Below are 24,977 nucleotides of genomic sequence, written 5' to 3'. Positions count from 1 at the left end.
CAGCCACCCAGCACAGCGTGTGAGAAGTCACTGTTGCATTCAAAGCGGCAATAATAAAAAGCAAGGTAGCACACATCTGTAATCCCAGCTCTAGGGAAGTAGGAGGAAGAGCATCAAAAGGTCAAGGTCATCCTGAGCCACACAGTGAGTTTGAATCCAATCAGGACTACAAGAGACGTTGTCTCAAAACCAGAAAAATAGCCAAGCAGTGGTGGTGCACGCCTTTAATCCCAGCACTTGGGAGGCAGAGGTAGGCGCATCTCTGAGTTCGAGGCCAGCCTGGTCTACAGAGTGAGTTCCAGGACAGCCAGGGCTACACAGAGAAAACCTGTCTCAATAAACAAACAAACAATGATCACAACCATAATGTCCCTCTGCTAACATGGAAAGATATTTGTCCAGCTCCTTTTTAGAAAATGCTGCCGGGTGGTGGTGGTGGTGGTGGTACACACCTTTAATCTCAGCACTCAGGAGACAGAGGCAGGCAGATTTCTGAGTTCGAAGCCAGTCTGGTCTACAGAGCGAGATCCAGGACAGGCACCAAAACTACAGAGAAAGCATGTCTTGGGGGAAAAAGAAAAAGAAAATGCTAATGCATGGTTCATAGCTCATTACTGTCATCCCACCACTTGGATCCTCCCCCTCTCAGTGAACAAATATAGCCTAAAAGAAATCATGGCTGAAGTTAGTGTACAGATAGCGGAGTGGCAGAAACTGTTTGCAAGATGGGAAGCTGATAAGCGGTGCTGTCTACACAGGGCCTCCCACAGAGCCAACTGAAAAAAGAAAAAGAAATCTAAAAGACGGGCAAAAAGGATATGAAAAGGCCACTCACAGACAGCGCACCTCCAATGCCGATAAGCCTGCAAAATCCTCACTGCCCTCCGTGACCAGAGCAACTCAGAAAATCCCCAAGCTCTCCGTCTTAGCTGCCAGCTCCCCAGCCCCCACAAACAAGACAAAACAGTCTGACGCTGCCAAGGGTGAGATGTGTGAGGAACCCTCACATGGCACAAGTGAGAACAGCTGTTGCTGTCCCCATTCTGGGAAAATCTGGAAGGTTCAGAGATGCACACCTGTGAGGGGAAGTGCTGGCCTTGCAGGTTGTGTTTGTAGGAGTCTGCCCGAGGGCTTTGCCAGCTGCTGAGGATGCAAAGGCAGCCTTGTCCTGGGGTTTTTGAGGGAACATCTGTGTGCGTGATGTTGGGGTGACCATGGTGTGGCAGTAAGTAGTAAGGAGCCGGAGACAACTGGAGTGGTCATCACCGGGAGGATGAGAAAGCAGGGTGGACACTTTCATTGCAGAATCCAGAGCAGCCGTTAGAATCTTTGCCACTATATTAAGTGTATTTGAGGCATCATGGATAGGACAGAACGTCTGACTTAAATGTTACGTTTTATACAAAACAATGTGTAATATAGTACTCTTGTAATCTATGTGTAACATAGTACATAAGCTAAAATAGATGTATATGAAGCAACGCAAGTTTTGCAAAAACAAATATGGATAGAATTTACCTTGGCACATCAGCTGCATTGCTACGGAGGGGAGAAGAAGAGGCATGCAGGAAGAAAGGCTGATAGAAAACAATGCTTTATGTGTTAGGAGACTTAGGTACCAGACTTTAAAACTTATTAAAAAGTTGTGGTGGTCAAGACAGTGGTGTGGGTGTCTCCACGGATAGTAGCTCAATGAGCGCCCAGAATCAACCTGTATATACACAGTCAATTGTTTTCCTAACAATAGTCCAGACAATGCAGTAAAAAGAGGAGGAACTGGGCTTATTGAAGTAGCTCAGAAGGTGATGCTTGATGACCTGAGTTCAATCCTTAGGCCCCACAAAATAGAAACAGAGGACCAACTCCTGCACACTGTTTTCTGATTTCATATATCCATGTGGCACGTGTGCCCACATGAATACACACACACACACACACACACACACACACACACACACACACACACGAGCGTGCGAATGTGATCATGCGAATAAATGTAGGTTTTTTTGGGTCTTTTGTTTTTTAATAAAGTTTCCTATTATACCAACCACAGGCTTCTTACGAGAGGGGAAATGGTGCTGTAGGGAGACCAAGATTATCCACAGTTCACTGAGACCTGTGTCTCCCAGTCTTTTATAGGCTGTGTATGTTGCCTGGGATGGGTCTGGCTGCAGCTCCGATTGCAGATCTGGCCCCAGCTGCAGCCCCGATTGCAGTGGCCTTCGCACCTGGAGTGGTGTTCCCTCAGAGTGACCAGAAAGCAGTCAATGCAGCTGGTCTGCTCTGCTGACCGTGGAGCCAGTTGCCAAGGAACCAAGGAACCGACAGCCCTCCCCTGCCCACCAGCTCAAGGCAGTCAGGCACAAAGGGCGGGCCTGTGGCTGTCGATCAAGAGGGGTGGCTAGTTCCCAATAGCTTAGCTTGTTTAAAGGCAGTAAAAGAAAGATCACAGGAAAATCCACTGAAGGGCGCACACGATAAAGACACGACACGGAATTAACATTCAACAGCACTTAACAGTGCTTAACTGCTAGCCCAATATTCGTAGGAAGAATCGGGCCTTCGGGGACTAGAGAGATGGCTCAGCAGTTAAGAGCACTTACTGCTCTTCCGGAGAAGCTGGGCTCCATTCCCAGAACTCACACCGGGTATCACAACTGCCTCCAGCTCTATGGGAGCCCGCCTCTGTGGGTACCTGAACTCGTGAGCACACCAATACATACAGAAACAAATAATGAACATGGAGAGGTGTATTTTTTTTTAAACTGTGGGCTTTAGGAAGAGCTGCATCCTTCTGATTTGTCTCATTACTAGGATTTATCTATTTATTTATTTATTTATTTAGACAGAGTCTCTGTAGTCCTGGCTGGGCCTAGAACTCACTATGTAGACCAGGCTGGCCTTGAACTCACAGAGATCTGTTGTTGGTTGTTTTATTCCTCTGTACTCTTTTGGCTCTTTGATCTTTAGGGGGCCCACCACCCAGCTCCCAAATATATCACATGGAGGCTTATTCTTTCTCATAAATGCCCGACCTTATCTCGGCTTGTTTTTAGCCAGCTTTTCTTAACTTTAAATTAACCCATCTACTTTTGCCCCTGGGCTTTTACCTTTCTCTTAGTTCTGTATGTCTTACTTTCACTTTTACTCCATGGCTGGCTGGGCGGCTGGGCGGCTGGGCGGCTGGGCGGCTGGGCGGCTGGGCGGCTGGGCGGCTGGGCGGCTGGGCGGCTGGGCGGCTGGGCGGCTGACCCCTTGCGTCCTCCTCTCCTTGTTCTTGCTCCTTGATCATTTTCTCTTTTTTTCTTCTTCTATTTATTCTCTCTGACTGCCAGCCCCGCCTAGCCTTTCTCCTGCCTTGCTATTGGCCGTTGAGTTCTTTATTAGACCAATCAGGTGTTTTAGACAGGCAAAGTAACACAGCTTCACAGAGTTAAACAAATGTAACATAAAAGAATGCAACACATCTTTACATCATTAAACAAATGTTCCACAGCAGAAACAAATGTAACACATCTTTAACTAATATTCTACAACAGAGACCTACTTGCCTCTGCCTCCCAAGTGCTGGGATTAAAAACATGTGCCACTGTGGTGATATTTTGTTTGTGTTCTGACAAATAAAGCTTGGCTGGAGATCAGAGTGTGGAGCTAGCCACTAGTTAGCCATAGAGGCCAGGCAGTGGTGGCACATACCTTTAATCCCAGCATTTGGGATATCATGCCTTTGATCCCAGCACTTGGGAGGCACACACACCTTTAATCCCAGCACTAAGGAGGAGGAAACAGGAAGTGGTATGGCTGGGCAGAGAAAGGAATATGAGGCGGGCAGAGACAGAAGCTTGGCCGTCTTTAAGACTGAGGAGTTGGAGAGGGAAGAGGTGGCTGTGGCTTGCTCCTTTGTCTCTCTGATCTTTCAGCATTTACCTCGGTATCTGGCTCCAGGTTCTTATTATTAAGACCAAATGGGATTCATGCTACATGCCACCATGCCCAGCTCCCTAGGATTTCCTAAACATGTGCCTGTCACACAACCCAGGTTTTTTCCACACCTACATATTGACTCCCCCCCAAAATGAAAGTATATGTTCATGCTAAGCCTTGCATATGACCACTCCTAATCACTTTATTTGTACTAGCCCTGTCAACACACACACACACACACACACACACACACACACACACACACACACCTCGCCCCCAAAAGGATAGAGCATATTCTGGAACCAAATGTGAGTGATGGAGGCCCAGGAACACTCAGATTACCCCAAATTCCATGTTCCAACATGGTTAATAGTTTCACAATGTTTTTCTACTAAGAGAACAAAGAAAATTTTAAAAATCAAGACATTTTTCAAACATGTTGGTGGAAGCATCAGGTAGATGAGTTCCAGAACAGTGGGTAACCTCAGCTATAGGCCTTACATGCCATCTGGCTGCCATTTTTAGCCATTGGGTTGGTGGAAGCCAGTGCTCTGTCTATATGCTTCAAAGGATTTACCTACCAGTCACCAACATGCTAGGTCATATACAGATGGAAACAGGTGGTTGTTAAGGGAGCTGAAGACACCCCAAGATGATCAGGTTCTGGACCTACAGCATTCCCAACTGCTCCCAGCAGTTCTCAACCTGTGGGTTATGACCCCCACAGGGGTCACGCATCAGATATTTAAATTGCAATGCGTAACAGTAGCAAAATTACAGTAAAGAGGTAGCAACAGAAATAATTTTATGGTTGGGGGTTGTGGTGGTTTGAAAGAAAACGGCCCCCAAAGGGAGTGGCACTATTAGGAGATGTGGCTTTGTTGGAGTAGGTGTGGCCTTGTTGAAGGAATTGTGTCACTACGGGGGTGGGCTTTGGGGGTCTCCTATGCTCAAGCTACTCCTAGTGAAACAGACCACTTCCTGTTGCCTGCAAGTCAAGATGTAGGACCCTTGGCTCCTTCTCCAGCACTATATGTCTGCCTGCATACCACCATGTTCCCATGATGATAATGGACTCTGAAAATGTAAGCCACCTCAATTAAATATTTTTTCTTTATAAGAGTTGCCATGGTCATGGTGTCTCTTCACAGCAATAGAAACCCTAACTAAGACAGGGGTCACCACAACACGAGGAACTGGATTAAAGGGTCCCAGCATTAGGAAGGCTGAGAACCACTGCATCAGTTAACCAACCTTGTAGAAGGCTCAGCAGAAGGGGTAGTCCTTTTCAGCAGCTTTCATTCACAGTCCAATCAGTGTTCTAGAAGACTCTAAGAGAAAGGGAAGCCCCCCTCCCAACAACTCACCTATATCCACCACCCCTTCCAGAGCTAAGGAAACAATAATTTTACTTAGCCATGAAAACAAAGAACTATTGGCACATAGAACATGGATGGACCTCAAAACAAAAAAGGAGAATGTATATTATATGGTTTTATGTACGGGATTGTCTAGAAAATGCAAACTACTCTACAGCGACTGAAAACGGTTGGCTTAGGAGGAGCCCTGGAAGGAGAGAGGGTACCAGGAGGCACAAGGAAACTCCAGAGCCCATGCTCATGATCTTGATTGTGCCAATGGTTTCCTAAGGGAAGCATACGTCTCATCCCGTTACTAGAGTTGTTAGGGTCAGAGCCTGGGCCCTGGCAGCCTTAAGGAACGAGGCTTGGACACCTGTTCTGTATGTCAACTAAAGAGACAAGTCATCGCAGGGGGCTGGAGAGATGGCGGGCACAGAGGTTCAGAGTGCAGAAAAATCTGAATTTGGCTCCCAGCACCCATATCAGGCAGCTAGCTCACAACAGCATGTAACTCCAGTTCCTAGGGATCCAGTGCTCCCTTTTGGTCTCCATGGCACCTACGTGCATGGGGTGCACATAAACTCACGCACACACGCACACATACATACATACATACATACATACATACATACATACATACAATACACCCTTTTGAAAATTAAAATAGTGGAATGCAGAACAAGGTGATGTGTTCAATATGGCCACACGGGGAAAGAGAAACGAAGAGGCCAGGATCCTCCAAGCCCATCTTCTGAGATAAGGCTCAGTTTTAAATAGAGGGCAGGAGGACCGCCTAACTAAGCCGTTGTAGCCAAGGTGTGATCACCTTCAAGGTGGTCTGGCAAGCTGTCAACGGTGTGAAATCTTTCCAGCAGACAAGTTTCTCTTCTGGCTGGCACCAGATCTCAGCCTTTTCCTTCTCCTAACATGAGATTCCTAGGGAAATTCCGGTTTCTTGGGGTCCACTGTTTGAGTAGCCTGACAGCCAGCCCCAAGGGAGGGACACAGTGTCTCCCTTTAGATATCTTGTCTCCTGTCAGGGCGATTACAACGGTGCACTTCACATGTGTGCAATTCAGTGTGTGTCACATTTATCTGGGTGGCTTTTGTCGTTGTCGTTGTTAATATAACAACAGGTCAGGCAGTCTGGCACTCCAGCAGTCCTCCAGAAGACAGGCAGCAGAGCGAGGTGCCAAAGCCTTTGCCCTGGAGCCCATCACGCAGCCGTGCTCACAAGAGCACAGGGCATAGAAAGCGCTCGAAGGGCGTGGAGCAAGGAGGACCCACGTTAATTATTACCCGCGGCAGCCGGATCTCTGCCCCGCCCCCGCGGTGGCCTGCTGCCTGCCGACTGCTTCTCCCTCTCTGCCGCCACCTGCTACCGGGCTGGACATGGTAAGCGCTCGGGAGGTATGGCGGACCCTGAGCGGGGATCGGGAAGTAGGGCGAGGGCTCCGATGCTGAGGGTGCAGACAGCGCCATCGCGCCAAGGCTAGGGTCACCTCGCCGCCCTCGGGGGCGCAGGGGTGCAGATATGAGAGGTGGCGGTGGTAGAGGGCCCGGAGAGACTGGAGCCTGGCCTGTCTCGACTCCAGGCCCTGTCTGCTGGCAGGCTTGGGCGGGGTGTGGCAGGAAGGCGGGTCTCCATGGCGCAGTCCTGGCCCTACAGGCTAGCTGGTCCCTTGTGGTGCCGGATCTGGCGGGGGCTCAGTTCTCTCTGCACCCCAGTGCTGCCCCCGGCCTTGCGCCCCATCCTAGCACCTAGCTGGGATTCTGTGTCCCACCTTGGTGTGGAGGTAGGTCAAGATCTTTGGTTCTTTGGAAAGGGGCGCCCCTGGAACTGCTAGACCCTGAAACTCTTAGCAACCAGAGCAATTCTCTGCACCCACTTTGGAGTAGTCGGGGATGGGAGGGTGTTTTGGCAGCTGTGGCCTGGGAAGGGTCATTGGGGACCAAAGGCACAGACTTGGATAATCAGTAATCCCTCAGCCCACACTGCCAGAGGCTGACAGAGCTTTGCTAAGTAAACAAGGTCCTTACCCCTCTGACCCCAGAGTTCAGTGCCTTGTCGTTCTAAATTTGGAGGTTCTGGAAAACTCTAAAGAGACCACCCTCTCCTCCCCCACACCTCCCCTACATCCCACCAGTTCACCTGTCCCCACCACTCCTTTGGGAGCCAAGGGGGTAAAAACAAAAACAATGGGTTCTGGTGCCCTGTTGCTATCTGGTTGCCTGGTTACAAGGGCCCAGCTTATCAGCCATCGGAAGGGCCGGTTCTGGAAAGACCTCCCTGTTAACCACAGTGCAGATCTCTGTTGCCTTCTCTACAGCCTTCCCTAGTCAGTGCAGGAGAGTGATGAGGTGGAGCCCCTTGTTTCTGAGAGCGCGCGCGCACACACACACACACACACACACACACACACACACACACACCAGTGATGGGTCTGTAAGCCCCAGTGCTGGCCTGGAACCTGTCATACAAGTCTTTTTGCCCGAGGAAATGTTTTTTAAACGTTACTTTGTGCTTGTAATCCCAGCAGTGGGGAGGCAGAGACAGATGGATCTCCGAGGCCCAGTGGCCAGCTGGCTTCGTCTACTTGGGGAAGAACTTGTCTAAAAATATACGGGGGGAGAAGGGGGCAGGGCTGGAGAGTCGTTCAGTGGTTAAGGACACTGGCTTCTACTCCTAAGGACTTGGATTTGCTTCCCAACACTCACCTAACAGCTCACAACTGCATGTGATTCCAGTTCTAGGGTACTGAACACACTCTTCTGGCCTCTTCAGGCACCAGAATGTGAAGACAAAACACCCTTACACATAAAATAAAACTTTTAATGAAACAATTTTTTAATTACAATACAGGCAAATAATATCTGAAAATGACATCTGAGGTTGTCTTCTGGCCTCCACACACATGCATGCACATAACATGCACCCACCCACACAAACACATACAGCACAATCAACCAACCAACCAATCCAAAACCCCGAAGCAAAAAAAAATAGGACCCAAGAGCCTATCAGTAAACCAGCCCAGACCCCACCTGCCGGCAGGGTGCTTCCCTGAAAACCTAAAGGCCTGCTGCTTGCTACAGGGCGCTTGTATCCACAGCAGCCAGCACCGGCTAAATTCTTCCCAAAGGTCTGGGGCAGGTTCTTGACTTAAAGTAGGAATGCCCTGGGGCCTCTGCTCTCCTTCTAGGCTGGCAAGGCACACAGGCTGAGTGCTGAGGAGCGGGACCAGCTGCTGCCAAACCTGAGGGCCGTGGGATGGAGTGAGCTGGAAGGCCGAGACGCCATCTTCAAGCAGTTCCATTTTAAAGACTTCAACAGGGTATGTGGGGTGGGGGGCTTACCAGGCCACACTCCGTGTTTATGCCATGTCCTGTTAGCCGAGGGGAAATACATTTCCAAGTGACCTGCAGAGAGAAGGGCCTTGGACCCTGCCTTCCTGGAACTCGAAGTCTTTGGAGGAGACAGTTAAGTGTATGTCTTTCTGAAGGCGCTTTAATAAACAGCAAAAAACTGGCAAATACTAACAGCCCATGCCACTTGTACCACGTTGAGGATGCTAGTAACTCTAACATCAGAATCAGGGGCAGGATGTTACAAGGCAGATGATTAGAGCTCCCTGGAAGCTCTCCTCCTCTATCTAGGTCATGATGAGGTCTGGGTCTTCCTTCATTTGATCAGGCTTTTGGCTTCATGACCAGAGTGGCCTTGCAGGCTGAAAAGCTGGACCACCACCCCGAGTGGTTTAACGTGTACAACAAGGTGAGTGAAGCTGTCCCCTCCCCCCACCCCCACCCCCATTCTGCCCCGCCCTGCACATCTCTCAGAACCCCAAGTCTTCCTGAAGGTGTGCTCTTGGACCCTTCCTCATCAATAAGCTGATGCCCACCTCTGTCTGTCTCCATCCTACAGCCAACAGAGACTCCCCACAAGACAGCCAGTCTCACTGCTGATAAGAAGTGCAAATTAAAACACTTGGAACGACTGTGGCCAGACATTAGGAAGGCAAAAGCCAGGAAGTGAAGCCAAAAGGAAGGGCATACCCACTGTTAGCAGCACCAATGGCTTTCTTCTAGATGGGAGAACGGGAGAGCAATAAATGGAACTCAGTTGTCTGTGCCAGCTAATTAGACTGTCTTAAGAACAGGCTAAGAGCTCCGCTGGACTGTTCATAAAAACATGAAGGATGTGTTTAGGAGCCCACCTTCGGTTCTGATTTTAACTTTTGTCTTAACATTTGTTTAGTGTATGTGTATGGGCACAGACATGCTGTGCACGTGGAAGTCAGAGGAGAACTCGTGGGAGTCGGGTCTCTGTGGGTCCTGGAGGTTGAACTCAGGTTGTCAGGCCGATTGGAGAGCGTCTTTTCCCACTGAGCCATCTTGCTGGCCCCTGGCTTTTGTTCGTTTTTTGCTCCTGATATCTGGCTTGCCAATGTTTTATCCTATTACTGAGGTCATCCTTCATTGTGGAAACTATCCAAGGAAAATGATGTGTAAGCAGCTTTGCACACCTTTCTTAGAGCGTCAGGAAAAGGGACCAGCTACTGTCTTCAGAAATGACTAGCAGCCAGTTCCTGTCCTCAGAAGGACTCAGAGTGACTAGCTATTACCCTGCAGGCCCTGGTGGAGCTGGGAGCACGGCTGGCAGGCCTCTTGCTCTTCCAGGGAGCGCACTTGCCTACCTCTGAACTTCTGCTCTTCTCTCCTTCAGGTCCATATCACCTTGAGCACCCACGAGTGTGCTGGTCTCTCGGAACGGGACATAAACCTGGCCAGCTTCATTGAACAAGTCGCTGTGTCTATGACATAGATCTGCTCCTTTCCGTATTTCCTGAGGGTGGGGGGGTGACCGAACAAGGAACCTAGGGAGGGAACCAAGGAGGCTGGCCCTTCGTCCCTGATGTTTGAAGTGCACACCACCTCCATTTCGGGATGAGTCCCTGTGCAGAAAGATGTCGGTGTCAATGACAACAGCAGGAACTGAGACCTTTCCCTGTGTCACTCTGCTCATTGGGACTCTTGTCCTTTTACCCTAATTTGAATAGGGTCTTCCTTTCTCCATAGGCTTCCCAGTAGCTGTAGTGTTCTTTCCATGCTGTATCTTGCTCCTGGTCCACCCTTTCTAGTTCATTTTCCAAGTGTCGGTGTTAAAGTATGACATAAAGTTCAATCTCAGACCCCACAACTAAAACAAGCCCCACTGTATTGTGGAAACATGCTTTTATTCCTCCAATAAAACTATGCTGTCCATTGGTTCAACTTCTAGAACCCTCTTTTCCACAGGACATGCCAAACTGAAATCAATCATGTTTAGTTTTTTTTTTTTGTTTTTTTTTTTTTGGTTTTGGTTTTTGGTTTGTTTTTTCGAGACAGGGTTTTGCTAGTAGCCCTGGCTATCCCAGAACTCACTCTGTATACCATGCTAGCCTCAAACTCAGCAATGCGTCTGCCTCTGCCTTTCGAGGGCTGGGATTAAAGGTGTGCTTCGCTGCCACCACCCTGGCACAACCATGTTTAGTTTTGAGGGTTTTTTCCCTGGGTTTTGTGGCTCTGGGGATCAAACCCAGGGCTTTGCACATGCGCGGTTAACAGGAATGATCTCACCAAGGCCATGGGCCTGTCCCCAGCCAAAATGCAATTGAAACACTGACTGGTGCGGGCACCCAGGTAGGGTCAAGGTACTGGGTAAAGGGAGGGCGCAGAGTACTCTGCCTTCAGGTTCATTATCATGTGGGGTAACGAGGCAGGAAAACCACCAGTTACCAGACAAGATGAGCTATGGGGACACAGCAAAGTAACAAATGCCGAGGAAGGAGTATGCCGGTTATACCAGAGACCAGAACTGCTGATGGGCATCGGAATAGGGCAATATGTGCAAACAGCATGTGAAGCTACGTCTAGAAAGGCAGTACGCAACTGTTCCTTCTGCTATCATGGTTAATTGGGTACGAATGAACCTAGATATGCCACGGGGTGCCAGACATTTGACCAAAGAGGATTCTGGGTGTGCTGGAGCAGAGGGGTTCTGGATAAGGTTAAGCTTTGAGTTGGTCCTTAGTAAAGCAGATTGCTCTGATATAGGTGAGCTTCATTCAATCAGCTGAAGGCTTATATAGAGCAAGAAAGGCTGCCTATCCTTCTTCCAATAGAACTCTGGACTCCTATTTCAGCTGGGATTATCAGTACTTTCCTGACTTCACGGGTCTTGAGCTCTAGGCTGGAACTGCTCCTCCAGCTAGCCAACTCAGCTTCCATTGTCATTGGAACCAGTTCCTTACCCCAAATCCCCTTCTGTGTAGAATGGTCATTTCCAAGACAGTTTCTAATATACTGGCCTACATCAGAAACCAACATCTTAAGACCTCCAGTTCCGAGTTTCTGCAATTCTCAGTCTTAGCAGAGGGCTCGACTGCTGTTACTCTAAAGGAAGGACAAGGTGGTGGAGGAATTAATGGGCTATTTACTACTGGAGCAGTTAAGGATAGTTCACACAGGTCAGGTCCCTGGCTAGGAATTCCCAAGGGTAGAAAATGCCCAAGTGACAAAATGCGAATGGGAGCCAAGCCCTATCTTTTCTACACCCGTGTGTATGCCATAAGACACCCAGGAGACACTGTAGTCCTCGCTTAGGACCCCTGGCCTGGAGCCTAGTTAGCCTAGATAAGTTGGTCCCGACCCCCGACCCCCACCCAAAGCCAGAAGAAGCAGAGTGTGGCACTGAGACATGAGCATGCTGTTGGGAGGGCTGCTGGGCCCTCCCCAGCCCACGCTAGTAACGCAATGGCAATCTGTCTGCACAGCTTAACATCAAGACCACCCAGACTCAGACGGTGACATCATCTGTTCCACTTCAGACAATGTTCCCAAGTGTGCTTGGATCTAACATGGGGTAAAGATAGGAAACATGGAGGCCCGGGCTAGGCTGTTAATGGCCTTCCTAGTCCACTTAACATAGATCTGGATTTGAAAATGAACGCCAACCCAGGCGGCTCCCCGTCTGTATGAGGCACATCTATCTACAAATGACAGGCAACAGCTTTTAGAAACTGGTTTTATTCCAGATCAACCCGGGTCACTGAAGTTCTAGGGGAGGGTGCTGAGCACAGAAGGGGTGAATGACAGTCACACGCAATCCCAAGAGGAAGGCCTGAATCTCCACAGCAAGAAAAGGCTGTCGAACTGGGGCCTGATGGCACAGGCCTGAAAGCCACCTACTTGGGAGGCTGAGACAGGAGAATCAAAAGTTCAAGCCTAGTCTGGGCAACTGAGTGAGAATCTACTTCACAATTAAAAATACAAAATAAAAAAGGGCCAGAACATAGCTCAGTGGTAGGACATTCACCCACTGTGCAAGAGGCCCTGGGTCCAATACCCAGGATGGGGGCGGGGCGGGGGGGGGGGGAGATATGCTGCCAAAGCTTGGCTTTTGCCCACCCAGGCTGTAACTGGTGGCCATCAGAGCAGGCCTGCCAATGCGTCTGTCACCACTGGGTATGGCTGAGGCAACTCAGTACCATCAAGAACCATACCAAAGCCGGGCGGCGGTGGTGGTGGTGGTGGCGGCGGCGGCGGCGGCGGCGGCGGCGCACGCCTTTAATCCCAGCACTTGGGAGGCAGAGCCAGGCGGATCTCTGAGTTCAAGGCCAGCCTGGGCTACAGAGTGAGTTCCAGGACAGGCACTGAAACTACACAAGAGAAACTGTCTCGGAAAAAAAAAAAAAAAAGAAAAGAGAAGAAGCACACCAAAGACAAAAAGGTATGCAGCCATCAGCATCCCAGCTGCTCTTCGTGAGTTCAGCCAGGTGTGCCCAGGGTGTACTGTGATCGATCATCATACACACACACACACACACACACACACACACACACACACACACAAATACTGTTGATCATCTTCGAGAGCACCAGTGACAATCTTAGGGTTTTCTGGTGACCAGGGATCTGGGCCATTTGTCAGGAACCACAGAAAAGATAACATTCTTTGCCCTCACTCTGTCAAAGTTAGAATGTGCTGAAAGTTCGTTGGTGTTAAAGCTGGGCTACCTGAACTGTGGGAGGCCTTCTCTTTCTTACTCAGAACAGAATGTGACACCCAGCACTCATTCATTAACCAGGAGTGTTACAGGCCCCCAAACCAAATAATGGACTTTTGACTGGACAGATCCACGTTGTCCAGCTGGTGGGGGACCACCCAGACGGCTAAACCATCAGTATGTTCTGGAACAAGTGGATGGAGAGGTCAGGACCAAGGCCCCAGAGAACTAAGGGCTAGGACTATAGACCTCCCGACAGACATAACAGCAGTTCCTGGAGACACCTAAGCTCCCTGCTGAAGTGCCTGGTGTCAACATATTCACAGCATACGAAGCAATACCCGCAGCAGCCTGGACGTGAAGGCCACTTATACCGCCACCAGGGATGAGGTGCAGGGGGATGGGACGGGGGACTGCTCACCAGGTTCCCATTCAGCACCTGCTGTACTTGTGATCTGTATAAAATAACGCAACCATCCAATAATTACAGTTTGGGATATTTAATGATTCAATTGCTTTTTAAGAGTTATTGCTGCAGTCAGGAAAGGGCATGGAGATGATGGGAGGTTAGAGAAGACAACAGAGTTTTCAAAGAGGCAAGTACCATTTTCCAAGTATAAAACTGGTAATATTAAAAGTGACATGGCAGTATATTCACAGTACTACCTACGTCTAATACAGAAACAAGACAGTACAGTGTTTGCAGAAGCTACTGTGGTACCTAAGCCACATGATACTAGACATCCTACCCACCCAACACCAGCTAACACGGCATGCACACACAAAGACACACACACAGTGAAAGGAAGCCTGGAGTCACACTAAAGTTTCTAATCATAAAGTGGCTACAGCAGGTCCCTCTGAAAAACACCATCACCCCACACCAGTGCTGTCACAAAGGAGGGAGGTGGATCCATTCCTGGTTCCTCTGAGACTAAGAGGACCTGCTTCTCCATTTTAGCCTCTGGCAAGCCAGTGGTGCCTGCTGGGTGGTCCCTGGTCCTCTCCAGCATGACACACTGTAGGCCCAGACGTGAGTCCTGCAAAGCTCTAACCACTGGAAGTCTCTTTCTGACACATCAGAACACCAACCATCCCTGGACCCCACAGCGCACTGCAGAGCACACAGAAATGGAAGTGGAAATACACACTTGCCCTGCAACGAGCCAGCTACTAACAGTCATGGGGTCAGAACAGTGCTGAGGAACACTTCCCAAGGAGGGGGAGAAAGAGCCTGGTGGTTTTGACTCTCGCAGCCAGCAATACTCAGGCTGAATACTCAGGAATCCCTGAGAAGGGGAGGGAACAGAGCAAGGCTCCTGCTGACTTGTCCTGAACACAGACACACCCCAAAGACTGGTCCATTTCTGCCAGGGCCTGGGTGAGGAGTAAGTTTACTACTCACTGCTGGGGAGAAAGGCACATGGGTATGATCATCAGAGCAGGACAGGGGCTCAGCCGACATCACAGGCCCCATCCCTGGAAGGGAGAAGCAAGTTGGCACAGGGCTTGGTCCTGTCCCTGCATCACCCTGAGCAATCGGTCTTAGGAAGGAACCCCAGGCCCCAGGTGTAATGGCTGCAGCCATGCCTTTCTACCGAAACACCTCTCTTGTCCTATGCTGCTTCCTTTTAGCGGGGGCTGAGGAACATCCAGTACCTGAAGCTCAAATGCCATCGTACCTTTGGAAGCTGAGTAAGGGGGGAAGGGCAGGAAGAACACACTGATGGAGGAAGTGTCCCCTGCACATCTTCACACTCACTGAGGAAAGTCAAGGGCACTTGGGGAGTGCTTCCTTCAATCAAAACAGATTCTCATTACATGATAGATTAAGGCAATGTGGAAGGGGAGGACCACTGCCCACATGGGTGCATAGGTGCTGACCTACACTGCTAGTCAAGAAAACATGGGGAAGGGTCTGGTTTCGGCTCATCAGGCCCAGGAGAGGGCTCAGGCATGATCTACCCTACTCCAGAGAGGCGGCACCGCAGCCGGAAAGCCCGAGATTCTCTGAAAACATGTTCTTTTCCTACCCTACAGAGATAAGAACCAACAAAGGGAGTATCACTGCCAACAGGCTTCTCCAAAGACGGCGGCAGCAACCATGGTCGTGCACAGAAGACAAAGGAGCACTTCAAAGCCTGCTAAGGGAACAGGCTCCACTTATGCACAAGAGAGTCCAATGACCTGGCCCGCCTGTGCTGGGGAAAGTAAAACAGGCTGCCATGGAAGCAAGCGGTCCTGAGAGACAAGTGACATCTCCTGAAGCAGAGGCTGAGTTCACCTCCTGCTTGGGACACAGCAACACCCACCTGGGGAACACAGTACATAAATGCCTCCTGCCTGACAGCCAAAACACTCGGCTGAGGTAGCAAAGACACCCTCTTGCTATCTCACCCTTTCCCTAAGCAATCAGGACAGATCAGAGCCACCGCACGATGATTAAGGGAAGATGATGCTAAAGACGTTAGAGAAGAATCCGGTTAAAACAATTCCTAGGGTAACATTTATAACCAGGGCAGACTCATTACGCAGTGGAATCCTTCAGGGTCTTCACATTCAAAGCCACAAAAGGAAACAAAAGGAGTCCTGAGGCTGAAGCTATCTTATGGTTTATCGTATTTGTGCTCTAAGGAGCAGGTCCAGACGTCAAGTTGTGTGTGGTCTGTTCCAAATGCCAGGAACCTTCTGAAGGCCTAAAGCTCCATGGAACTAACAAGGGTCCAAGTTCAGCGGGGCTTTGGAGAACCGTTCATCTGGCTGCCCTGAGTCACAGGGTCCGTACTGTAAATGCTGTCCAAGAAGACGGAGGATATTTCTGCAACCAGGTTCCTGTCAACAGTTGCCTGGGCCATGCCATAGATGGCACCCTGCCAATCCAACCAAGGACGTGTTATTAGTAGTGTAATATAGCCGCCATTCATCTGCACCCAGCCCCATCCTAGCCCAGGCATCCTATCTCTCCATCAGAAAAGCAGCTGCCGCGGGAGATTTTTCACAGGTACTTTCCAGCCTGCCCTCCCAAGTAAAAGAACTACTCTATGGGATTTACTGGGTTTTTTTGTTTTGTTTTGTTTTGTTTTTAAAGAGCTCATTGCCTTTTCTGTGTCAAAAGTTTCTTTACAAACAGACAGAGCAAGAGCACCCCTGCTTCGGTTCAGCAGCTTCTGCTTTCTGGCTCATCTGAGATAGAGAGCCAAGGGAGGGAGGGACCAGCAACAACATTAACTGTGGAGGAGAGTTTGGGCACACTGACCTGAGGCAGAAACACACTCCAAACAGTCTGATTATCTCAGGTGCCCACACAACTCCTGATACTTCTAAGTGGGGAGGCCGGGGTATCCTTACCATTCCTGTGGTCTTCGCTTTAGGATTCTTCATGATCTGTGTGATCGAGTCCCGGATGTCCTTCAGGAACTGGGTTGCCACTCGCTTCCGAGTGTGCACTAACGTAATGCAGAAGTGGATGCTGTTGGAGAGGAGAGGGAGAGAGAGGACAGACTCTGAGACAGAAGGGAACCCTAGAATAAAGCCACCCCGGGGGAGGGGTGCCCTGGCTGACTCCCCAAGCTGCTGCTGTTGCTGTTCCCAGCCCTTGGGTCAGGCTGTCAGATCCATGAGTTTTTAAGAGAGACGATCAGATTCTTCAGCATGACCAAGAGCCACCGTAACAAAATGAACACTGCTGGCTCTTCTCTCCTGTCCCCATCCCAGAAACTGTCCATGGTGGCTCCTTAAATCACATGTGTGAGTGCAATGGAGGGGAAGAGGCTTTCATTTTAGAGGGTAAGCCCTGGTGGGGAGAGAACCATAGAGCTGGGTCTTGAAGGACTTCGATGCTCCTAAGAAGCACTAACTCACTCTGGGGAAAGATGGGGTTGGCAAGGCTTGTCACTTGTGGAAGGCAGGCCTCAGGTGTGAGAACAAGCAGGCCTGCGTGATCAGGAACCTGTTAGAGGGCTTTGAGTGAAATACACATCACCCAGGTAACGGTATCTTAGAGAAGCGAGCTGACAGCTAGGGATAAGATGGATCACAGAACAGAGAGACCAGGGAAAGAACAGAGGGGAACCTTACAAGGGACATCCTGTCTCGGGAGGCTGGCAGCCAGTTCGACTAGAGCTTAAAGCAAAGCATTTTGTTTCTTATGTCTACAAACTCCAGTGGCTGCCAACGTGCTGGGCTCTAGAGGCTGAACTCCGTACATCAGGTTACCCTGCTACCTCAGCTCTGAAGGTCATGAAATGAAGGGAGGGGCAGAGGCTTTAAGCATTACCTTTTTGGGAACTGCAAGTAATTAAAATTCCACCCCTTAGCAGCCATCATATTAGATAGTCGGTAGATGTCAAAATCGTGGGAGCCCAGAGCAATAACTGACAATTGAGGATCCCCAAAAATGAAGATGCTTTTGATGGTTTCCAGTCTAAAAATAAGCAAATGAAAAAAGAAATTGAGCCACATCCATTCCTCTGGTCTTAATCTCAGTTGATGAACACAGCCTGCTCTCCTGGGACTTTAGTCTTCTACACCAGAGTCCAGGCTGGCATGGGCGACCCTTATGGAGATCAAAACCCCAGACAGAACATCAGGAACATTTCAAGGCCTAAACTCTATCCAGAACCACTGGCTTCTCCCAGTCTACCCCACCCCTAAGTCACAGCACAGAATGCAAGTGTCTCCTCCCCACGCACCATCTGGTAAGGGGCTGGCCTAAACCCCAGCCTATCAGGAGACAGTTAAGGAGTCAAAGAGTGTGCGACCAGGCAGAGAGATGCCTTGGGCCAACTAGGAGAAGGAGCAAGAGACAAAGCAGAACCCGTTTCCCACACATACTCTGACTTGAGGTAGCGAGCAGTTTTGATGATCTGCTTGGTAGCTTCCACATAGCCGTTCTCACCGAAGTGCATCAAGGCGGCCCAACAGGCTGCAATGATGCCACCAGGCCGCGAGCCAGCTATGCATGGAGAGGCGTAGATGCCACCTTGCCAGTCTGCACCAACAAAGAACTGGTACCTCCGGTACTTCTCGTCAGAGTACAACAGCACTGATGAACCTTTGGGAGCATAGCCGTACTGGGGGGAGAACAAAGAGGTCAGCGTGTGGGCGTGTCCGGCAACTGTCCACACTGCCACATACAGCAAAGCCCGAGTTCTCACTGGGTTCCGCATTCTCTTTGTCAGGGGTAAGAACCTGAGATCCAGAGGAAAATTAAGACTAGGCTTCCTCCCTCTCTCACTTGGCCTTTGACTTTCCTTACTTAAAATCTTTCCCTGAGAAGCAATAGCAATAGCATCCACCTAAAGTCCCAGCACTTGGGAGGAGGCAGCAGGAGGATCAGGAATTCAAGGCCATCTTTGGCTACATAGTGAGTTTCAAGCCAGCCCGAGCTATATAAATACCTTGTATTAAAAACAAAACAAAACAAAAAACTTTCTCTGGGACAGCATGTTAGTATGAAAACAAGGCTAAATTTCTAGGAAAAGCCAGGGGAAAAAAATGGAACCCAAGTCATTTGGAAGCTCCAATTATAATCTGAGCTGATTCCCATCTCCTTTGCTCGACATTACACTTCTTTTTAAGAACATATTGGTGTTCCAAATGCAAAACTACTTATTCCATCTTGGAATACACTGTGCAACTCGATTCCTGCAGGTTTCATTCCCAGACCCACACAGAAGTGGTCCATTAAAAGGGAAAGGACATAGGAGCTGTTCCAGTGGTAAAGCAGACACAGACTGCTTTTTACAGACTTTAGAGTCTGAAAAACAAGTCTTCACTATGATTTAGTTTAAAACAAGCTCTAGAAATATACTCAAAACAAGGTACATATCATTGTAGCCATTAAGATTTTTCTCCAGAGCTGGATATACTTTCTTTTTTTAAAATTACTTATTTAACTTTACTCTATGTGCACTGGTGTGAAGATATCAGATCCCCTGGAACTGGAGTTACAGACAGTTGTGAGCTGCCATGTGGTTGCTGGTAATTAAACCTGGGTCCTCTGGAAGAACAGCCAGTGCTCTTAACCACTGAGCTACCTCTCCAGCCTCCTGGATATTCTTTCAAGAGTTGCCAACTAAGACAGATTTCATTTCTGCCTACCAAGGGTGGCGAGCACAGACATATCAAACACTGTGAACCAGTTGCTCCTGAACACACAGGTTTCTTTTTTAAAAGAATTCTGCTATTAGCATACTGTCACTTAGGCTCAGGAACTCCAGTATCAATCCTCATCACCTTCAATAACCTTAAGACTTCAGAGACTTTGGGCACAGGGGCCCTGGCTGTACAGTCAGCTGACAGGGAAATACTCTTAGCCCGGTATGAGCAAAGGCAGATCTCCATGACTTGTCATCTCTGCACTGTAACCACCACCTCACGGCTGACCTGACGACTGTGGTGATTGTGTTCCCCCAAAATAATGTGCACCCTAATAAACTTATCTGGGGTCAGAGAACAGAACAGCCACTAGATACAGAGGCCAGAAAATGGTGGTGCACACGCCTTTAATCCTATCACTTGGGAGGCAGAGATCTATTTGGGTCTCTGTGAGTTTAAAGCCACACTGGAAACAGCCAGGCATGGTGACTCACGCCTTTAATCCCAGGAAGTGATGGCAGAAAGCAGAAAGGTATATAAGGCATGAGGACCAGGAACTAGGCTGGTTAACCTTTTGAGCAGTACAGTTCAGTTGAGAGGCATCCAGTCTGAGGAAACAGGATCAGCTGAGGAATTGGCAAGGTGAAGTGGCTGTGGCTTGTTCTGCTTCTCTGATCTTCTAGCACTAACCACAATACCTGGCTCCAGGTTTGTTTTTATTAATAAGACTCTTTAAGTTTCATGCTACAGACGACAGACAAGAGTCAGACTTTACTTTATACATTGCTATGTGTGCTGGTTTGAATGAAAATGGCCCCAGAGGCTTATAGGGAGGACTGGCACTATTGGGAGGTGTGGCCTTGTTGGAGTAGGTGTGACATTGTTGGAGGAATACATCACTGGGGTGGGGGTTTGAAGTCTCAGATGCTCAGGCCACGTCTTTCTGCTGCCTGCAGATCCAGATGTAGAACTCTCAGCTACCTCTCCAGCACCACGTCTGCCTGAATGTTGCCCTGCTTCCCACCATGATGATAATGGACTAAACCTCTGAACTGTAAGCCAGCCCCAATTAAATGTTTTCCTTATAAGAGTTGCCATAGTTGCTGGGCAGCAGTGGTGCACACGCCTTTAATCTCAGCACTCGGGAGGCAGAGCCAGGCAGATCTCTGTGAGTTCTAGGCCAGCCTCGTCTACAGCGTGAGATCTAAGACAGGCATCAAAACTACACAGAGAAACCCTGTCTCAAAATACCAAAAAGAAAAAAAAAAAGAGTTGCCGTAGTCACAGTGTCTCTTCACAGCAACAGAAACTGTAACTAAGACAGCACACGTGTGGGGAGATTAATGTTTCAGTCAACTCATTCTGCGGAGAATAGCTACAATCACCAACTGTCAGCAACTGGTCACTTTCTTGGCTCACCTTATGAGTATCTGCTGAAATGCTGGTCACACCTTTCACCCGAAAATCAAACTGTTTCTTCAGCGGGTACCCTGCTTTCTCCATGAAGACAATGAGGAAGCCTCCAAGACAAGCATCCACATGAAGGGGGATTTTATATTTGACAGCCAGCTAATTAAAAAGAACATATGAGAATATAAATAAACCCTTAGCAGGATGTGAGTGGAAAGATAGGCTACTCTGAACTATATCCCGTAGGTGTTAAAAAGTGGCTATTTATATATTTATTTGAAGACAGGGTCTCATGTATTCCAGCCTGGCCTTGAACTTTTCTGATCCTCCTGCCTCAGATGACCAGCATATGCTACCATGCCCAGTTTTATGGGGTGCTGAAGATCAAACCCCAGGCTTCACACTTGCCTGGGGTGCACTCTACCAACTGACCCTCAATCCCAGACCCCAAATAGTTACTTTTAACATTTTTAAATGAAATCTTATTTTTCATGTATATTTAGTCTTCAAAAGAGTCCATCTGCAATGTATTTCATGTAATTTGTATTTAAATATGCCTTGACCTCAAGCTCCCCCTACCCCTGCCCCTGCCCCATCATGTGAGAAGTAGCAGAGCTCTCAGTTAACAGTCTCTAGAGGGAAGGTCCTACTTCAGTCATTATGTGGTGGGCATGTTCCTAATGGCAGATTATTTCCTGGTAGGAATCTAAGAATCAGTACTATTTCAAAACACCTAGGTTAAAGGCAGCCTGGGTCATGTACTACCCTTCTCCTAACCCAGATGCCAGTGACTCCCAAAAGAGTGCAGGGGCTTGCCTTAGGGTTGCTGAGTACCAGCAATCCCTGATATGTTCAAACCCAAAGTCAGAACTCCTTCTCTTCACAAAGCCCTGCATCATCACATCTATCTTAAGTACTAATCGGCACAGCCCACATTTCTCACCTTGGCCACTTCAGGGATAGGATCTATCACGCCATGAGGATACTGTGGGGCAGAACAGACCAGCATAGCTGTGTTCCTGGAGATGGCGCTTCTCATTGCCTAGGGAGTTAGAGTTTAAGAGAAGTAAGAGTCTTGGTCACCGCTGCTCGTGTTTCAACTGTAAGGACAATATGGACCACTGGCTTAGAGTCCAGGTTCCCAAGGGCCTCCTCTGCCTCTACACCCTGGGAAGATGCCTTCTGCTAGGAAGGGTGCACACAAGTGCACACGGAAACACCACCTGAGAGCAACGCAACCGCTATGGAAACAGACAATACTGATCGAGGAGGCAAAGGAGCCAACTGTGAGTCCCTGCCCCACAATCCACCAGTGATGATTTAGTAAAAACTTGACTTAGCCGGGCGGTGGTGGCGCACGCCTTTAACCCCAGCACTCGGGAGGCAGAGGCTGGTGGATTTCTGTGAGTTCGAGGCCAGCCTGGGCTACCAAGTGAGTTCCAGGAAAGGCGCAAAGCTACACAGAGAAACCCTGTCTTGAAAAACCAAAAAAAAAAAAAAAAAAAACAACCAAAAAAAAAAAAAAAAAAACTTGACTTAACCTTGCAGCCCACGAGTTCCAATAATGGAACAGCTTCAATAAAATGAAAAGTTCCTCTACACATATGTGAGACCTAAAAACATGTTCAGGTCCATGAAAGGGAGTGTTGGGGCAAGTTCATCCATACTCATCTTACAAATGAAGGAAAGAAAGTAAAGGACTTGCAAGTAAACTCTGGCTCTACACCATCAGGGACCAGATCATCCACCTTTTAGCACTCAGCAACCTGGCTGGCTGTCACACAGCCAGTCTGGTTTCTGCTCTGGCTGCTCTAGTCTGAGCAGGGGAGTCCATCTGTGTGCAACTGGAGAGGTGTCCATGTGACGTTCTGCCCCTTGAACCTTCAGAGGACTCACCCGCACATCCACCTCCATGTTCTTGTTCTGTGCGACACGTACAATCTTCATTCCAAAATAATGAGCTGCTTTGTCAAATGCGGCATGGGCACTCTGAGGAGCCACACTAGGTGATGAGGGAAAAGGGGACTAATGAAACGGAGAGCACAACAGAACCCAGGAGAACACTGCAGCCAACCGTCACCAGTTCAAATTCGGATCATTTTTCCTCACACTACTATGTTTATATTTTCTTGGTGTAAACAAGAAGAGACGTACTGATTTTTCTGCAATTTCTTCCTACTATTTGGGACATTTAAAAATGTTCAAAAGGCAAGAGGAAGGAAAACTCAGAACACAAAAGGACACAAAGCCTAAGTTGCACCAGACAGGAAATGGCCATCAGACAGAGGGTTCAGATGAGGGTGTGTGAGGCAGACCGTCCAGAGGACCTCTGAGAGAAGCAAGACTCGGAGAGTAAGGCTGCCCAGCAGAGACGCAGAAGCAGCAGCCAGGCCTCAGGCAGAGGGGCCCGCCAGCCCTGACCGATCACCAACCTATGGAAAACTCAACTCTGTCTCTCCTACATGGTTACAAATCGTTTTCAAAGAGTGTGCAAAGAAGAAAGAGCCACGGTACATGTTTGCTTCCAGACATCCCCATTACTCCACTCTGGCCATTACTGTTTCCTTCAAGGGAGAAAACTCTCTACACTGACTAAGCGCCAAGCACCAAAGGTTGGCATGTGAAGATGAGGATGGCAGCCAGGTTGTTTTCCTCGGCAAAGTAAGTCAGTCTGACGAGACACAGAAGAAAAACTACTTAGTTACCTATGCTTGGACAAAAAACAAAAAACAAAAACATTAGCCCAAAAGGTATGGTATCAGTACCCTGTATAGAAGGTGGTCTAGAACCAAAATTATATCCACACCAATAGCAATAATAGTAACTAAACCTAAAAAAAAAAAAAAAAATTTTTTTAAATTCTTCCTTCTAGAAATAGCTCTCTGGGGGAAATGTTCCTGCAGAGCACTTGAGGTAGTCTAAGCTGCTTCAGAAACATTCACTGAAGTACAGGACAAAGGACAATTTCCTTAGGTTCTGGGTAAATTAACGACAGAGGACTCAGAGAGGTAGCCAGCCCTCTAGCTGTCTCCTCTGGGAAAAGGATGCCATTCTTACTAACAGTGTCCAGTGTGTTTAAGCTCATATAACTAACTGCTCCACTCAGAAGACTACTAGATGTGAAGGGATAAGGTAGAGGGGCTGGGCCAGGGAGAGAAGGCTGGCATTGTAGGAGGAAGAGAAGCAGCAGACAAACAGATTGGGCTCAGTTGGCACTGCATTGCCCAAAACAGGCAATATCAGAGGGGAAACAGACACACACACATACATACATTTCTGGAGTTTTGATCCCCTTCTCTAAGGCCAAGTCTCGATAAGCTTTGCAAGCCATCAGGATGCTTTCTGTGCCCCCAGAAGTCATCTACACAAAGAAAAGAAGACAGGAGTAAGTTAAGAGTAGGGATCAGGAGGTACAGCCCACTTTGACCTTAACAATGTTTGATGCAGAAACAGACCAGGGCATGGGCAATGCTGCAGAGCAGACACTGTCCAGAAGGTCAGTGTGGGTCAGAGACCACAGGGATTACAGGGTGTGCCAGTGTCCAGCCATTAACACTTTGGAAACTCAACTTGACGTTCAATAAACACACCCTATTACCTCACTATCTTTTAGTAACAGCTGAGCTTGAATAATTTCCTACGAAGCCAAAGGCTCCAGCACTGAGCCAGTAGGATCTCATCTTAGACTCAGCATCTGTAAAGAGTCACACACTCTTGGGTTCACCATTAGATCTGTTGATAAGAAGTAAAACTTTCTGTATTTTGGATTATACATTAATTAGAAATAGAATGAAGAATGAGTACTAAACTTTCCTAACATTTACATACAGGATAAAAATACCATTGAATCCCAGTGGTCTAGAGTTATGAAGAAGGCCAGGCAGTGGTGGCGCACGCCTTTAATCCCAGTACTCGGGAGGCAGAGCCAGGCGGATCTCTATGAGTTCGAGGCCAGTCCAATCTACAGAGTGAGATCCATGACAGGCACCAAAACTGCACAGATAAACCCTGTCTCAAAAAAACAAAAAAAAAAAAAAAAAAAAAAGAGTTATGAAGAAGATTAACTCGGAAAATTAAGTAATTTTTTTGACTCAGGAAGCTTTTCATAAAACATGTGACCATCCTCCCTAAAACA

At 48.4% G+C, this 24,977-nt stretch overlaps 2 protein-coding genes across 2 annotated transcripts in view; one reads left to right on the top strand and one right to left on the bottom strand.

Annotated features, from left to right (window-relative positions):
- Positions 1–6,544: 6,544 nt before the first annotated feature.
- Positions 6,545–10,553, top strand: Pcbd1 (pterin-4 alpha-carbinolamine dehydratase 1). Its single transcript, XM_059281971.1, has 4 exons — positions 6,545–6,680; positions 8,489–8,620; positions 8,980–9,060; positions 10,012–10,553. The coding sequence occupies exons 1-4, from the start codon at positions 6,678–6,680 to the stop codon at positions 10,108–10,110; spliced, it is 315 nt and encodes a 104-aa protein (XP_059137954.1). The 5' UTR covers positions 6,545–6,677; the 3' UTR covers positions 10,111–10,553.
- Positions 10,554–13,817: 3,264 nt separating this feature from the next.
- Sgpl1 (sphingosine-1-phosphate lyase 1) overlaps positions 13,818–24,977 on the bottom strand; it is a 52,537-nt gene continuing 41,377 nt past the window's right edge. Inside the window, exons 8-15 of the mRNA XM_059281716.1 lie at positions 24,115–24,203; positions 22,739–22,844; positions 21,786–21,884; positions 20,852–21,001; positions 18,167–18,405; positions 17,610–17,756; positions 16,682–16,802; positions 13,818–16,203 (exon numbers count right to left, since the gene is read on the bottom strand). Of these exons, the coding sequence (XP_059137699.1) occupies positions 16,063–16,203; positions 16,682–16,802; positions 17,610–17,756; positions 18,167–18,405; positions 20,852–21,001; positions 21,786–21,884; positions 22,739–22,844; positions 24,115–24,203 (1,092 nt within the window). The 3' untranslated portion in view covers positions 13,818–16,062. The remainder of the gene's footprint in view (positions 16,204–16,681; positions 16,803–17,609; positions 17,757–18,166; positions 18,406–20,851; positions 21,002–21,785; positions 21,885–22,738; positions 22,845–24,114; positions 24,204–24,977) is intronic.

The sequence above is a fragment of the Peromyscus eremicus genome, chromosome 16_21 (assembly GCF_949786415.1).
Source record: "Peromyscus eremicus chromosome 16_21, PerEre_H2_v1, whole genome shotgun sequence".
Lineage (NCBI taxonomy): Eukaryota > Metazoa > Chordata > Mammalia > Rodentia > Cricetidae > Peromyscus > Peromyscus eremicus.
Note: the sequence above shows the minus strand (reverse complement) of the source record. Positions and strands in the feature narration are given on the sequence as shown.